Source organism: Coniophora puteana (assembly GCF_000271625.1).
Source record: "Coniophora puteana RWD-64-598 SS2 unplaced genomic scaffold CONPUscaffold_8, whole genome shotgun sequence".
NCBI classification, from domain to species: domain Eukaryota; kingdom Fungi; phylum Basidiomycota; class Agaricomycetes; order Boletales; family Coniophoraceae; genus Coniophora; species Coniophora puteana.
The window spans coordinates 266,069-282,132 of NW_006913060.1; the positions used below are offsets into that span (position 1 = coordinate 266,069).

General features: G+C 51.9%; 4 protein-coding genes across 4 annotated transcripts; 3 read left to right on the top strand and 1 right to left on the bottom strand.

Moving 5' to 3' along the window:
- Positions 1–1,417: 1,417 nt before the first annotated feature.
- Positions 1,418–1,855, bottom strand: CONPUDRAFT_154928 (fungal hydrophobin; the record flags this gene model as incomplete). Its single annotated transcript, XM_007771733.1, has 3 exons — positions 1,418–1,465; positions 1,519–1,677; positions 1,748–1,855. 3 exons carry the CDS (start codon positions 1,853–1,855, stop codon positions 1,418–1,420), a joined length of 315 nt encoding a protein of 104 aa, XP_007769923.1.
- Positions 1,856–4,031: 2,176 nt separating this feature from the next.
- On the top strand, positions 4,032–6,829 carry CONPUDRAFT_90911 (uncharacterized protein; the record flags this gene model as incomplete). Its single annotated transcript, XM_007771734.1, has 6 exons — positions 4,032–4,189; positions 4,298–5,052; positions 5,112–5,781; positions 5,841–5,942; positions 6,010–6,694; positions 6,755–6,829. The coding sequence occupies 6 exons, from the start codon at positions 4,032–4,034 to the stop codon at positions 6,827–6,829; spliced, it is 2,445 nt and encodes an 814-aa protein (XP_007769924.1).
- Positions 6,830–8,459: 1,630 nt separating this feature from the next.
- Positions 8,460–9,987, top strand: CONPUDRAFT_73949 (uncharacterized protein; the record flags this gene model as incomplete). Its single annotated transcript, XM_007771625.1, has 9 exons — positions 8,460–8,534; positions 8,654–8,687; positions 8,837–8,898; positions 8,952–9,015; positions 9,058–9,213; positions 9,261–9,522; positions 9,573–9,621; positions 9,681–9,876; positions 9,911–9,987. The coding sequence occupies 9 exons, from the start codon at positions 8,460–8,462 to the stop codon at positions 9,985–9,987; spliced, it is 975 nt and encodes a 324-aa protein (XP_007769815.1).
- Positions 9,988–11,047: 1,060 nt separating this feature from the next.
- On the top strand, positions 11,048–14,559 carry CONPUDRAFT_166285 (uncharacterized protein; the record flags this gene model as incomplete). Its single annotated transcript, XM_007771735.1, has 11 exons — positions 11,048–11,151; positions 11,202–11,238; positions 11,295–11,336; positions 11,386–11,399; positions 11,451–11,549; positions 11,611–11,620; positions 11,682–11,699; positions 11,757–11,782; positions 13,825–13,949; positions 14,043–14,267; positions 14,325–14,559. 11 exons carry the CDS (start codon positions 11,048–11,050, stop codon positions 14,369–14,371), a joined length of 747 nt encoding a protein of 248 aa, XP_007769925.1. The 3' UTR covers positions 14,372–14,559.
- Positions 14,560–16,064: the final 1,505 nt, after the last annotated feature.

Here is a 16,064-nt window from a genome sequence, read left to right on the forward strand (position 1 = left end):
CGAGTTTTTCGGGATAGATTGCGGACGTGAGCGTTTCTGGAGTTCGTTATTCACGGTGGCTAAACACGCTCTCGAATTCAGTAGACAACCACGGGTATGTACCGTGGAACTTCCATCAGTAGAACCAAGACTGGGGATTCTGATAGAAGCCCAAAGGTTTTGTAGAACTTACGGCAGAGGGACGGAGACCTTGAATTTGCATGTCAACGAATAAACGCTCGATGACCGATGAGCTCCCGTGTGGAGACCAGGCGAACACAGACCTCGGCTTCGCATCAATCATTTCGGACTGAATGCTGAGCGATGCTGAGTGGGAGCGGGATAAATTCTGTCGAACGCAGCTGTCGTAGAGGCGTAGGCTCCGTAGGATGCGCACATGGTATCGCTACTCCTTGAGTCGACCTTGTCCTCGGCGCGCTTTCTAGCCGGAAACAGACGCTCATTAGACGCGCTCGCAATTTTTAGGGAAAAGCCGGCCTGTTCATAGTATTGTCGATGGGCTGCATCATTTTCGCTGTCGGCGTTCAGCTTGATGAAACGGAGATGACTTTATGGACACCATTGAAAGATGTTTTATTCAAATCGAACAAACGTGCAGAAAGACCTAGGTCTATGAAGGGTGTAGATTCACGTTCCGAACACGCGCTCAAAGAGGGATGACGTCACATGCCTTCATAACTTGAAACTTTTGGGGGCGGTACCTGTAAAGACAAAAGATGCAGTTAGATAACTTAGATTTCACGTCCAATCTGAATGATATGAAAACATCCTACAGCTAGTCTGTTTGCGGAAGACAAAGGGACATCTTGAATCATCACTTGTACTATTGCCGATAGGATTGATACGCCCGCTGGGCAGACGCGTCCACGCAAAACACGCCCCGCGCGGTCAGGTTGTCTTGCAAGTTGCCGCGACAGCGTTCGGCGTTTCCATGAATGAGTCCGCGAGTTGGATTGCTGTTAGTGCCACGCCGTCTCAAGTGTGCGACGCGCAGAACGAGCCACGTATTAGGTAGTTTTTCGACCTTAAGTTCGCAGTGGCGTGAGAAGACGGGCTTCAAACACGGTTTCTTGAAGCGTCCGATATCCTCCTCTGTAGGTTCGGAGGGCCGAACAACGAAGAGCGAAGTGCTGTCACCCGACTGAGCAAGTGTGACCTCAGTTGAATCATGTGTATGCTGCTACTATTGTCGTTGTTTTTGTAAGCATTCTCCGCAAAACAATGGCACTACTTATATTCTTGTCATGAGCTGGCAGCGAGTTACATACCTTCGCTCACTCAAAGGTAGACACTTCGCTCGGTCGTTCATAAGTCTTTTACCAGAAAACCAAGCAGATTGTATTATCTAAGAGCAGCGCTGTAGCGTAATAAACCAGGAAAGGACCAGTATAAACCAGCTCATTCATCCCTATTAGACTTAGAGGTTGACGTTGATGGGGGAGCAGCCGAGGTTAATGAGACCCGTCTGCAATGGAGGTTAGCAATCAAGCACATGTAACTTTGAAAGCTGATACGTACGAATTTGTTGTTAGTGCAGCAGACGGGGTGCTGGTTGCAGGTGCCAGCGCCGGTGGAGAGGACGTTGAGGGGGGAGCAGTCAAGGCCGGCCTGGCCGGTGAGGCCCTCGACGACGACACCGAGAGCGGTGAGTTGCTTGGTGACGGACTTGTCTTGGACCTGGAAGATAAAGCGTATTAGTACGCTGAATGCAAACCGGTACGGTTCCCGACAAAGGGTGGATACTCACGCTCTTGACCTGGTTGCAGCAGTAAGCAGAGCCAGTGTTGCACTGGCCGGCGCCACCGGCAGCGACGACTGCGGCAAAGGTGAGAGCAGCGAAGGTGGAGGCGTGCATGATGATAGTGACGATGATGATGGGTGAGAGTTGAGTAAACGAAGGACGGAGGACTGAAGGCGAGGATTGACTGAGGAAAAGTCGGTCGATGCGGGCTGGCTTTATACGTTCTCGGACCTCATACTTTTCCTCAGGCTGCTCTACCCTACGTTCCGACGGCGCCAAGTCGGTGCGGGCTGGGCCCAGAGGCCCGTTCTCGACCCATGGTAGCCGAGGTGGCGTCCGGGACCACGACAGCGACCCTGTCAATTAACGACATTTCTCGGAGGTCGGGCCTCATCTTTGAATTCGCTCGGGATCAGGAGACCGCGGCTGAGAGTCTCGACTCTGGAGTTACGTTGCTGATAGCGGGTCTTCCCAGCGAGTTTCGCGCTTTAGGAGGCCAAACTCGACCTCGAGCTCAATTGACAGCCAGGGCTCGAAAATTTCCATCAATTCAGCCAAGACCGGGGACCTGAAACAGAGCTCAGTACTTCAGTAAAGATGACGGTAGATGAACTTGAGGAACAGAAAACCACAGTGACCATTTCATCGAGGCCCCGATGATCCCGTCTCTGGGGGAAGCGAACGCAGCATCTCTCCGCATCGGACGGGACAGAGAAACTTTTAATTGAATGCGAGAAGGGTGAACTGGCCCAGGAGCCCGCTTTGGCCTTGCCTGGAACAACCATCTGCCTTCCAGGAAGTCCGCGAGATGATTTCATGTTAGAATCGTATTGTCCTCTGCGATACTCAACGAGACCTACCACCAATGAATGGACCTATGAACTATTCCGACAAACTCTGCTCTGCGCCATCCTACACTGCACACCGCGTCCGTTGTGCGCACGAACGTGCTTATATTGGACATCAGCCTCACGAGTTACCTCGCCACGAACACGCCGTCATCCACGAGCGAGTCTGCGAGCCGCGGATCGACAAACCGTCGGCAGCGAGGAAGCCAGTGTCGTTCCCCACTTGAGCGCCGATTGTGGCCCTTGGCTCGCACAGGTTCCTGAGCACCCTCGCAAGTCCTTCCAGCGTCACCTAGGACATGCGTACTTCGCATCACTCACCGCTCCGTATTCGAAGAAACGCAGACCGCACATGACGGGCACATAGGGCTCGAGCGTCCGCTAGTGCGGCATCTGGGAGCGTTTAGTATGCGACGGGGCGATATGAGGCGCCGCGTGCGGGGAAGAGCGACGAGGCGACAGAGACCGTTGGCATACCGAAGGGCGCACCTCGGGCGAGTACGTGTATAACGGCGGGCGACTTCGCCGCAGCTGAGGCACTATGAAAGATGGTTTATTGAGTACCATAGCGGGGGCAGGCTGCTAACGCTGAGGAAAAATCAGACATTTGACACCAAGAGGACGTCGTTTGCCCCTGAGGCGCTCATGGAGAGCGATATTCACAGGTCCATCAAGCGCTGGCAACCCTGCAGCGACACCCAAAATATCCGATACATGAGCGGCGCTCGCCTTCCCACATACACGCAGACCGTTGCTGTCATGGTCATCGTCAATGAAGGAGGTCGAGCGAGGACGATGGTAACAGGGAAAGTACACCTAAACCCAATCCATCTCCTTGTTCTCCTTTTCGTCCTCCTCGATTGTTAGCGGGCCCTTCGGGTAGAATATGCCAGCGACGGTGGTGATCTCGGAGTAGACAGCATCTAGAGCTAAATCGCGGAGAGACTCATATTTCCTTGAGATTACATCGAGTATACAGCTGTCTAGGAGCTCTAGGGAGATTGTGGAAGGCATGACCTCTGCAGCGGTGAGACAAGGGCGCATTCGTGCCAGGGAAGTGATTGTGCGATTGGATGTTGAAGTTGAAATCCTGAGGCTGCACAGCGGGCTCTTGTATGCATTGCTCTGGCGCCATGGGAGTTCACGAGGGTCAAAAGAGAAGATAATCCCGCGAATTATGACTGCAATGTTCGGAAAGAGGAGTTCTAAGCCGGCGAAAGAGCGGGGAAATGGCTTACGTAAGGGACTACTTCATCCTCGCCTGGTGTTTGCCGGTGACGAAAACACGCGCACCAAACCCATATCCCTCCCCTGCCCAAATCTCGCTCTTTTCCTCTTCGCAGTTTTCGCCTTGTAGCGCCTACATTTTTGGATCACAGGTGAAGCAACGACACTCTGCAAGCGCCAGAGTCCATCACCCTGCGCCCGCACATCCGGCAATTATGCTCGACCGCGTCAGAAACTATGTCTACGAGCGGCGGGGGCGCATCGTCGGTGCTGCAGGCGTGCTCGGAGGCGCGTACGTCGTCTCCGGATATGTGTCGGACAGGATAGGTGAGATGAAGTCAGGCATGGTCAGAGAGAGGGGCGCTCGGGAGACGTGAGTCGTTCCTCACTATCAAGGTCCACTTGGTGTGCTAACTCCATCACGCATTGCCTGTCTTTCTCCCGTAATATTCAATTCATGTTGGCATCTCCGAATCTGCAGCCTCCGCCGCCGTTTCCGCCAAACCCGCGACGATGCATCCTACACGGCGACCGCGCTCATGCCCTCCCTCGCCGACCAGCTCCTCGCAGAGCTTGATGTTGACGCGCTTACCGCCGAACTCCAAGCTCGTGCGCGCAAGCGTCCTCCCATTTCCGAATCGGCCCCATCCGCCTCCGCTTCCCACCAGCAATCGGATTCTGTCCAGTTATCATCATCCGACGCCTCGTCCTCTTTCCACCACGTCTCCCGCCCAAGCACTGGCGAACAGCAGGCGCTCAGACTACCCCACATTCGGCGCGACCCTAGTGTCGTCTCGGCCTCGGCCTCGGAGAGCGTCTCGGACGTGGAGAGCGTAGCGGATTACTCAGTCTCGGGCTCCTCGGTCATCTCCGGCATGGAAGGCGACGGCTCGCCCAGCCTCGGCGCATCGACGAGCAGCTGGGTCGAGCGTATGAACGTGTCGGGCATTTCTGCAGGGACAGGCAGCGGCGCCCCGTCCTCTGCTGCGTCGGAGGCTGGTGATGCGCCTGAGGCGCAGAACAATAATGGCGCTGGCGATGCGCCGCGGGGCCGCACGCTCGGCGTGCCCGGGCAGCCGCTGGAGGATATGACAGGCTCGCAGATGGGCGCGTCGCTCGCCAGCTCGATGACGAGCGCTGCGAGCTCGGATGACGCGGCGCACGGTGCGTTACAAGGAACGGGAGTCGGAGCGGGAAAGAGCAAGGCCGAGCTCTGGAAGGAGGTGAAAATCCTCAGTGAGTACATGCGCTCTCCCTATCCCTTTGTGCATACACCCAATGCTAACCCACCGCAGCCCTCACACGCACCCTCACAACTCTCTACGCCGCCGTCCTCCTCGCCATGCTCACCGCCACCCAACACGCCCTCCTCGCGCGCGGACGCTACGTCCGCGCCGTTCTCGCCGACGAGCGACGCGAGCGCACACGTGCCCGCGCTGCGCAGCTCGATGCGTTCTGGGGACCACTTATCCCGCCCATCCCCGGCGCCGAAGCCGGCGCCGACCCCTTCTCGGAGCTGCATGGAAGCGGCAAGGCGGGGAAAGGGAAGGGAAGGCTGCAGGGCAGCGCGCTAGGGCGCTTTGTAAGCGGGACGGGGCCGACGGGTATGCTTGTCTGGAGCGCTGTTGAGGGTCTCGTCGGGGTGCTTTCGGGCGATCTAGGGGACAGTGACGACGAGGATGAGGGGGAAAGTGCTGATGAGGGGTACGAGGGTGCCGCGCCGAGGCGGTCGCGCGGTCCTGTCTCGCCTTGGGAGACGGACCTTGGCGGGCTCGAGGGCGCGTTTGGCGGGTTCGGTATGGGTGTGGATGGTATGGATGTGGGGGCGGGACAGAGAGAGAACGAGGACGACGAGTACGATCGGATCGAGATGGAGTATCTTTCCCTTTCGTGGTGGCTTGTGCATGTCGGCTGGCGGGACATTGCGCAGCGCGTGCGGTGGGCGGTCGAGGGCGTGTTCGAAGGGTGCGTCATGTATGTGTACCTCCCGCGGGGTCAGATGCTAACCTTGGCCATGCGGACAGCGTCTCGCTCAAGTCCAAGCTGAGCGCGACGGACCTACAGGGACTGGTCGACGACGTCAGGAGGAAGGTTGAGTACACGGACGATGGCAAAGGGCGGACTAGGTGCGTTGATTCATGATTATTCTTCATGCGCTGTTTTCTGACCGCGCTATGACATATGTGCATGTAGCTTCCTCTCAGCCCTTCTCCCTCAAACGCCTGAACAGATTGCGCGCGTCCTTGCCCAGAGCGGCGCTTCTCCGCCTCCATCGTCCGCGTCAGCATCGGGGGCGTTCCCGCTCGACGCATCGATATCGATCGACGCAGACGGCAGCTCCGTCTCTGCCGCTCCTCTTTCCGACGCGTCGTTCTCCACATCTCCCGCCGCCCCTCCAACCGCCGGTAGCTCCAACGAACCGGTAGAAGGACCGTCACCGTCCCCATCGCTCATCCCCCACGTCACTATCACGCAGCCCGCCGGAATCGTCACGCCCTCCGCCGTCGGCCCAGCTGTAGCTTCCGTCCCGATGCAGACCGGCGAGGAGAGATCGAACGCAGCGACGCCGAAGCAGCAGCAGGCCAAACGCCCCATCGCGCGCCCCTCGTTCGCCGCGCTCTTGGAGCAAACGCGGGGGTACGCGCTAGGAGCGGACTTTGCGCGCGTGCTCGAGGTGAGCGCGGAGCGTGCGGTGGATGTGTTGTTTGACGGGCTGCGCGCGCATGTGTTCGTCGATAGCAGTGAGAAGGAGAGGGGGGTGGAAGGAGAGAACGGGGGAGAGAGGGAGGAGCTGAAGATGCGGCTGGCGGGGCTGTTGCCTGGTCTGGCGAGGTGGAGTAGGCTTGCGCTCGAGGGGCTGCCGAACGAGCTGGTTGATGTGCGTCGTTCACTTCTTTCGTCCACGGGGTGTGCTGACGCTGTCGCCGCTCCTTTTCAGAATATCCTCGCGCAGAGGGAGGTTGCTGCGCTAGAGGCGATTATCATCTCGGACTACCAGGATCGATACAGCTGAAGGTATGCTCGAGAAGCATGTTGTTGAGAGCTATGTTGAACACTGTGCGGTATATAATCTATCCTTATTCAATGTTTACCTTGTCGTTCTAGCACCCACTTGCAGATATGTCTTTCGATATCTAAGCGCCTACGAAGCATGTATACATCGTGCGGCTCCGCCGTCGACGGGTTATTCAGAGGATGCTCATCGCCCCTATCAATGCCTTGGAATTTTAGTGCTTGACGACGCGTTATGTCTGCATTGTCCTGTCCAGACTCCACAGGTCCTGCCCAAACTCCACAGTCGGTGAGACAGGAATGTATGGTCGCGGGGTGAGACTCGGCATATACCATGCCGAGCACCGACTTTCAAGCCAGGCGGCGGCGCCTTCTTGGGCGCCTTCGAACCCTTGTTCCGCTTGTTCGAGTACCACATCGTGGTGCGTCGCCACGGCAAGGGTCAGGTGGCAGGCTCAAGTCGACATGTTGATTTGAGGCGCTCTCTGGTTACTCCATTTTCGCCAGTGACACTGTGCCGTCCTGTGGTGAGTCAGCGCGTATCGATCACTGCGTAGTTCGTGGTCGGACAGGATTCAGCATGTTCCGTTTCGGCAGCTGAGACCGTTGATGATGATGCTACTGATGATGGTATAACGTTAACGTCCAAAAAGGCGAGGGGGAGGAAGAGGAGGAGGAGGAACTGAGATTTACTTCTCGCGTAAAAGCAGCATGCACGTACGTTCAGTACCAGTAGTGGCTCGATGATAGTAGCAGACAGTAGCACTATGTAAACTGTGCCGTGTCTAATTATCCAAAAAGGGCGATACACCATATGTCGGACAGCAGTATGTTATACGCATCGCGGTAGTAACCCAGGGCTGGCCTGTGCTATAATTACTAAGAGAAATGTGCCTTTATACTCCCTTGCTTTGCTGAGAGCGTGCTGTCAACCTCTCGCTTCCTTTCTCTTCATATTTACTCCTTTCTCTCAACACACTTCTATTCACCATCAACATGTCGCATTTATTAGTAACATCGGGTCAGGTACCTCTTAATCCACTCAATCCTAGCATAGCCTATACAAGAGGCAAGTATCCACCATTCTTCTCGGGTGTGTAAAAAGGACTCACGCCTTGCGCACGGGTCTGCAGTTGCTATGGGCTCACTTGTGTTCTACGACTACCGTAAGTTTATTGTCCCTGTTCACGTGGGCTATAATAATAAGTGTGTACAAGACACGCCGCGCTACGCTCCGGCACTTTCTATCGACGTTAGCAATATTCATGGCTCGAGCTCACACCACTACAGCATATCACAATTTGCCCGAGGGCTTAGTTGAGGACAAAAACGCACCATAGATAATTGCACATATCACCAACAAAGTGTCGTTCTACCACGTTCGGGATTTGTTCGGGATAAACATCGCAGGCCAAGCTCAAAAAGGAAAACCCCATATCAAAACGTCAAACAAAGGTCAACAAAAGCCTACCATAATTTTGAAGATACGAGTTATACCAGCTCGCATAGATGACGAGGTAGTTTTCGAGCAGTGTCCCAGAGTCGATGACTTGCAGTTCTCATATATATATTTTCCTTTTTTTTCTTCCTTTATCAGATTCAGTTTATATGGGTAAGGTGCACCTCATGTCATGCAAAACATCCCGGTGTTGATCACTATATGGCAGATGAAGAAACCATCACTTGTGTCTGGACTGTACTTCGTGGTATGTGACATCGGCCTTTGGAGTGCCCAGTGTTTTCATGAGAGCATTATGTTTTAAGTCACGTTATGTCGGGATAATTTACATGGTGTGGGTAGACAACATTGCCCTTTATAAATTAGTACTCACAGCGGAGAAATCACAGGGCGGACATATGTGCGTGACCCACCGTGATTTGAAAATATGAGAGGGACTCACGTTTGACACAGTCGAGATCATTGCTGTCTCCGATTCGGTGAGGACTGGTCAATGATTGGTGTTTCTTAGAAGGCGTTACAATGCTCATTACTGTTTTTTTTTTGCAGTGAGCTTTATCTCCTCCCAGAGTCCGAAACGAAGTCATGGTATATTTCTCTCATTTGTAGATGTAAGCTTTATGTCAGAGAAAGGGAGGGCCAAAGTTGAATCGGTCAAATCTAGGCTACGCTTTTCAATTTTTGTACCGGGTCGTTCAACGAGAGGTGTATTGTGTGCTGCGATCACGGTAAGTGTCACTGATAATGGTCACATTCTTCTCAAATTCAAGGACTTCCACATGAAGGCCTCATGATTATGCGTGTATACGCAATGTCCGACCGATCCAGAGCGATATTATTGCTCCTTCTTGGGTGCTTGTTTGTCGAAACTTCGGTCTTCATTGTGACTGGGATAATCACACTTCTTCCTTCGAACGGGACCACAGGTAATATTTCTCCTCTTCAAACAATCTCATCTCACCATTTATCGCAGCGTCGACATACGATGTTGATAGTATCATATTTTGTGGCCTCGTTTCAGCTACTCCGGGTACCCTCGCGCCAACGGGGTGGGTAAACTCGACCCTCATCGGCTCAATTGCTGCCCTCGAGGTTCTTCTAGTTTCATTATCCATGTACAAATTCGCGCAAGATGCTTTGTACTTTGTGCAGGCTTGGCGTCATATCCTCAGACGTAAACTCATGTCAGACATATACTCGGTACTTATCAGAGATAATGTTTTTTGGGCCTTACTGTGAGTAATGATGCTATAAGTACCAGTTCTGTATTCTGACAGTTCCATAGAACACTCGTTAGCTCTTCTCTAAACTTCAAGACATCTGACTATCCACAGGTAATATTTTGATCATCGCATGAATACGCTTGCGCAAGTTGACGATATCCATTTCATAGTCACCTGATATCTTACTAGATATCGTGGCGGATGTCTTTGCAGCTTTACCATTGTCTATGATGGGGCCGCATCTTGTCCTCAGTATGAAAGCAGAAAGTAGAAGTGAACGTGGCAATCTAGAGGCAACCACACATGGTAGAGGTTCCAGCGGAGGCGAGTTCACTAGCGTCCTCTTTACGGATGATGACTACCAACGTGAGCTGAACTCCTCACACCATACATCTACAAGTTCGTAGTAAGGTGCAGATAACGAGTAGTTTTGGGACATTCCTCGCCGAAAAATTAGTTAGGATAGGAAACATCTGAACAGTATGATATCTTTGATGGACCTAAGAACACTGTGTTAAACACCCGATACTACTAGTACTATTATTAAGTAAAATGACTGACATTATTATATCACTCCTACTATTCATTTCAGAAACACTCGCAGCGCCTCAGTGTACATGTGTTTGGGGCGTAGCACCAATGATGCCAGTGTTAGGTTTTCGGGATCCTGCTTTGAACAGCACCAAGTCCAAGGGAAACCTCCGACTCTCTACTATACTACCGAGTCCATCGCGGCTTTATCCTCCTCTGCTCCTTTGTGTTGATTGCTATGCGGTATCCACTCTATCACAAATTTACATTTCACCCTTTAGTGTTCAAGAAATCTACCCTGAAATCTATTTTATGCTGCGACCCATTAACGAACAGTTTGCTCATGTTTTCTTGTTGCGTCCACGGCATCTACCATTGCAGGGACTTGTGCAAGGATCACTTCGAGCTTGAGCCTATCTTTGCTTCCACCGTCACGCTTTTGAGGTCTTTTGCAGCTCCATCTCCTTAATGATTAGCGTGAAGTGAAAGCCAAATTAACCACTTGGTATCCTTTACTATTAGCCACTCGAGGTCCACCACGCAAGCCGGTATTATCGGGCCGAACACCGGGGAGGCGGTGTAGGCCTTTTGCCCGCCACATTTCCTCTCCTTGATCGCCGCGGGCCTGACGTACATTTCACCATACACACGCTTCAAGCTTCAAGCGTCTCAGGGTGATATCCGAGTGCTTGGGAGAGAAGCATCATTTCGAGCAATGCACAGGTATGTGGTGCTGCCGCGCTAATCATGTTCATTCACTAGCATGCAGTTTCGAACCCTTCCCATACCAGAACTTTTGGATTGATCATTGTCTGGGACTACTAGTGATGATCTGTTCTATTATTGGAGTCTGATGATCAACAACACTGGGCATTCGGTGAAGCGTGGCACTGTCTTCCGCGTTGATTCAGAGTTCGCAGGCCATGGGCACGGATATATTGACCCGCTGGGATTCTCCACTTGGGTATCACTCTTGCCCGACGTGCTTGATTGCTGCTACTAAGACATGTCTTCCCCATATTCTCTTTCGCCCTCTCCGTTCGCTACTTTGCAGATCAATCTCACACCTACTCTTGGGCTTGCATTTGTCGGGATGGTTCTTGCATCAATGTGAGTGAATATATGTTTGTTTGGTGGGCTCTGCATCTCAGGCAATGTAGTCTTTATGGGTTTACAGTCCTACAAACAATATCCTACGTGAGTTGAGTAGATTATATTGACGGATAGTACGCACCTCTGACGACACGGTGGAGTATCGGAGGTATCCCAATGATCGACTATCACTAAAGATCCTGGTAAGTAGCACATTCTCCTTATTATGGAGTTTGACTCACACCGTATCAGGTTGGAGCCTTATGGTGGGTCAAGAAACATCGCCATTATATGCACACTAACAGGCAACCTTGCAGGTCCCTTAACACTACGTCACTGGCGTTCAAAGTGTCTGGTCTCTACACCTGGTTGGTCCTTGATTACGCACAGGTTCTTCTCCTTCCAGACGTCCCTTGGTGTGTTAGACGCTTATCTGATGAGTCATGCTGCCTAGGGCTAACTGTAGTCACACTCTAGGGGTATTTATGTGCGTATGCATTTTGTTTACTGGATTGTAGTCATGGGGTAACACACGTTAATATCCCTAGAACGAACCTGCCATCGTGGTAAGTACCAAGTTACTTCTAGTCTATAATTGCGTAATTACCCGCTATGGCAACCAGGCAGTGATCGCACTCGCTGTAAACTTGTGAGTACCCCCATGTTCAAGTAAATAGTCCTTATAAACCTTGTTGCCACAGGTTTCTGATATATCGCATATGGGTGTGTAAGTGGTTTAAGCATTTCTTTTGAACCAAAATACTGAAGGCATATTCGCGCGAAGTGCGAAAGACTTGGTGGGCCCTATCAGCAATACTAGTAAGTAGATTTGCATTGGTGAGGGTACAAGAGCTCATGTCGCTAAAGGTTGTTTGGGAGCTGGTTCCTTTCTGTGAGGTGTTGTGTCGAATGTGCGATCTTTCCACTTATAAATCATTACTCTCATGAAGGCATTTCAATGTGTAAGCTTCCAACCATACAAGAATGTGAATCTTGGAGCTAATAAAAAAAGTAGACACTGTTTGGCGACTGTGAGTTCATAGCTTGACCTCATAAACGCAACGTTCATGGACGAAAGCCAGAAATAAGGGAAAGTCAAGTCTTTACGGTGGAGGAGAACTTGGCGTGAGTTCTCTATAAAATTTATGAGTATAGGCTAATTTACCTTACAGTGGACTATGATTGCCGCACTCTCTTTGGAGAGTTCATTCAACCTTGTTGTTGCAGCACTACTCTGCTATCTTCTGAGGCAGGGTATCACCGGGTTTAAATCGTGAGTCCTAATAGGTAGGCGCTGTCGACCATTTTTGAACCTTGTATACAGAACCGAGCAGGTTATCCACTCGCTCACAGTTTATGTTATCTCGAGTGGACTTTCTGTAGCGTAAGCGTATATTTGCAGTCTTTGTGCCCAGAATGCAGTCTCTGACGATGACGGGCCTTTCAGGTTGGTAGAGTGGGCTAGCCTAATTGCATACTTCGCATCGAAGACGACACTTTTGTACCTTATGTTCGAGATGTGCATGTCGAAAGGTCAGGATTTCCGAGATCCCTTCACTTTCTTCACGCTCATACTACGCAGTATATGTCATGACTTTGATGGCAACGTATGCTCTACCTTCTATCAAGGTGCATGTTGTACTTACATTTGCAACTTAGTCTCAACGCACGCCAATCGATCCGAGCACCCCCGTCGCAGTTCATATACGAGCTGACAGTCCCATCTAACGGTCTCTCTTCATCTCGTATGGATGGAGAATCGGGTTTGCAAGACCACACAGATTATGGTCTGGTGGGAGTCATGTTCCTCCGGTCTCGAGATTACCTGCTAATAAGATGTTTCTCTCAGCATTCGCAAAAGTCGAATATCGCTCAGGGTGCAAGTGATGATCTAGGTGGATATCCTACAGTCGTGTAATGAGAAGTGACCGCCAGCTGCCGTCTTAAGTGACATATACCTTATTATTCAGATTATGTAACTTATCACGTCAATCGTGTTTGCTAGAGACTCTTGTTTGAAGCTGGATTAATGCCAGCGTTATATATGGTTCCCAAGTTACTTTGCATTGAGTGTAGATGATTACCGTTTGATGGCGTTTTAAACCAGTATCATTGGATATCAGGTTGCGCATAGTTGTGATAGATCCGAGCTTCTCTGTTCTACCCGAGTGTATAAGTTGTGAGAGGACAACGAGGTTCAGTTGACGTTCACCCTCCGGGCTTCCGTGTCAAGGAGGATGGCTTCGGCCTCCGGACCGACATTGCCATCGAGAATTGGAGGTTCCGATGCTGACCAACAGTGGCCAACGCGTCGCGTCTGACACGTCCACTCTCTTTTGCTCTCCATGAATCCCTGCCCCTTTCACCCCCTTGAACTCACTTGAACCGACTTTAATTTACCATCTGTGCCACTTCCTACGTGTATGCCCAATTTGCGCGATTGGCTCTCCAAGAATGACTGCGAGGCGGACGGAGTAGCGTCTTGTATAGCTCCGGACGCATCGCATGCGGCAAGAACCGTTGACGTGCAGCGTCTCGCTTAAGTTCAAACGGAACGCGACGGACCTACAAGGACTGTTCGACAACGTCTGACGGCGGGTTGAGTACACAGATGATAGCAAGGGGTGGACTAAGTGCGCCGTGTCCCTCCCTCCACTTTACACTTCTCTACTTACCTTGGCTTCCTCGCAGCTTCCTGTCTGCCCTCTTACCGCAAACCACCGATCAGATTGCGCGCGTCCTCGCGCAGAACGGTGCTACTGCAACGACCTCATACACGTCAACATCAGGAGCGTTCCTGGTCGGCGCGGATCGACGTAGCCCTGTCTCTGCCACTCCTCTTTCCGACGCGTCGTTCTTCGCATCTCCTGCCGCATTTTAAACTGCTGGTGGCCCCAACGAACCGGTAGAAGGCCCGTCTCCGTCGCTCATCCCCCATGGCACCATCCCGCAGCCCGCTGGAATCGTCACGCCCTCCACCGTCGGCCCTGATACCGCGGCTATATCCGTCCTTATGCAGACCACAGAGGGATCAAACGCAGCGACGCCGAAGAAGCAACCCAAGCGTCCCATCGCTTCGTTCTCCGCCCTCTTCGCGCAGCCCCAGGGTTACGTCTTAGGAGGTGATTTTGCGCGTGTGTCGGACACGATTGTTCGATGGACATGTCTTTGTTGATAACATCAAAACGTAGAGGGTGCACCTGGCGGGTCTACTGCCCGGTCTGGCGGGGTGCATTAAGCTTGCGCTCGAGGGGTTGCCGAAGGAGTTGGTTAGTGTAGTCGTTTCACCTTTCTCCCTCGTTCACGGTGTATACTGAGACTCTCTTAATCGTTTGAAGAACATCCATGCACAGAGTGAGGCTGATTCGCTGGCCGTCATTATCATTTCGAACTACCAGTATCAACTCTATTCTTATCTCCTTTCTCTACTTTCGGTTATTCTATCATTTTACGCTAATACCCACCATCAAACAGTCCTATCAGTGGTTTCTTGCTGCTTCCAAAGTATCTAAGGATTACTGTACTTTTACGACCGTTCGCTCGTGGGAGAATAACTTCCTAATCCGGATGTCCCGCTTTCTGGCTCGCGGGTCGGGATCGATGCGGGACACTTGGCTCGTCAGGGGTTAATTATTTTGAATGTCGCGGGACACGTCGCGTTCGGCGTCGGACATACCTGGTCTCTATTCCCCGGCTGACAAGGTAACTCAGGGAAATCATAGCTCGATGAAGTCTCCTCGCGCGTGCTACACATTACTGACAGTTCTTTGTTCGTAGGTTTGTGAGCCATGTGTCAACAGAATTGGCCTCCAGTCTTTACTGGCGGGCAGCACTTCCACCTCACGACGCACATCTGTCGATGCTCGGCCCTGCAGCAGCTAAGGTGAGCTTGACCGAAAGCTTTTGTTTCATCCCTGGATTTCTGAAACTCTAGCACCACGTTCATCTGTCACCTCCACGAAAATCGCGCTCAAACCGTATGGGATGCTCTCAGTCAAGTCATGGCGTGTTGACGTATAAAGAGACACATTATTTTGCTGTAGAATGACTGGCAGTGCGTCTTCCCCCCCCCCCCTTTCATGCCTCCTCCTCCTCTCATCCAGGGGCCAGGGAACCGAAGGGGGAAGCGTCGTAAGGTATCTAACAAGAAGTTCGACGACTTTCTGGGTCATTAGATCACTTGTAATTGCTCTAGATTTTTTTTTCGAATTTATTCGTATTTTTACGCTATTTTTACCACTTGTCCCGCTTTTTGGCTCGTGAGTCCTCAAAGAGGTGGGACAGTCCCGCCTAAATGGCTCGCTCGCTCAACCCGTGGGACATGGGACGAGCGAACAGTTGTAAAAGTACAGTATTTGATGGCGATGTGAACGAGTCTTTTTCACCAGAACACCGAACACTACAACAGCACGTTTCCAGCTTTGCCGGATGCTCTCTTGTTATGGCTGAGTCACCTCAACAGCTTTTCACTGCTATTGCTCATGCAATGTTGAGTACGAGTCATTGTTTTCCAGAAGCAAAGTAGCTGCCTTGCTCATTATTATCTGGCCATCTCTAGGGTATTGGAGCATGCTGTGCAAGGGCTTTCAGCACCGTGATATCAACATCGGTAATGTGCTTCTGAGCAGGATTCCTCAGAAGAAGAATTCTGTGCTGCAGAAGGTATCAGACCTACTCTCGCCTCAGCAGCGGGACGAAATAGGCGACCGGTCAGAGACTCTGGAGAAGATCCAAAAGTCCTTGAATGCGCTTGAGATAGACGAAGGCTGCAACAGTTTCAGGATATGCAGGCAGCCAGTGCCGACAACGTCGTGCCAGCGGACGGGCCATTTCGGCGACAACATTGTGCCAGCAGACATCCACGGACGGCACGATAGCACCGTGTCCGCGGACCGGCGGCGCACCTGTGATACACAGGATGTCAATGAGTG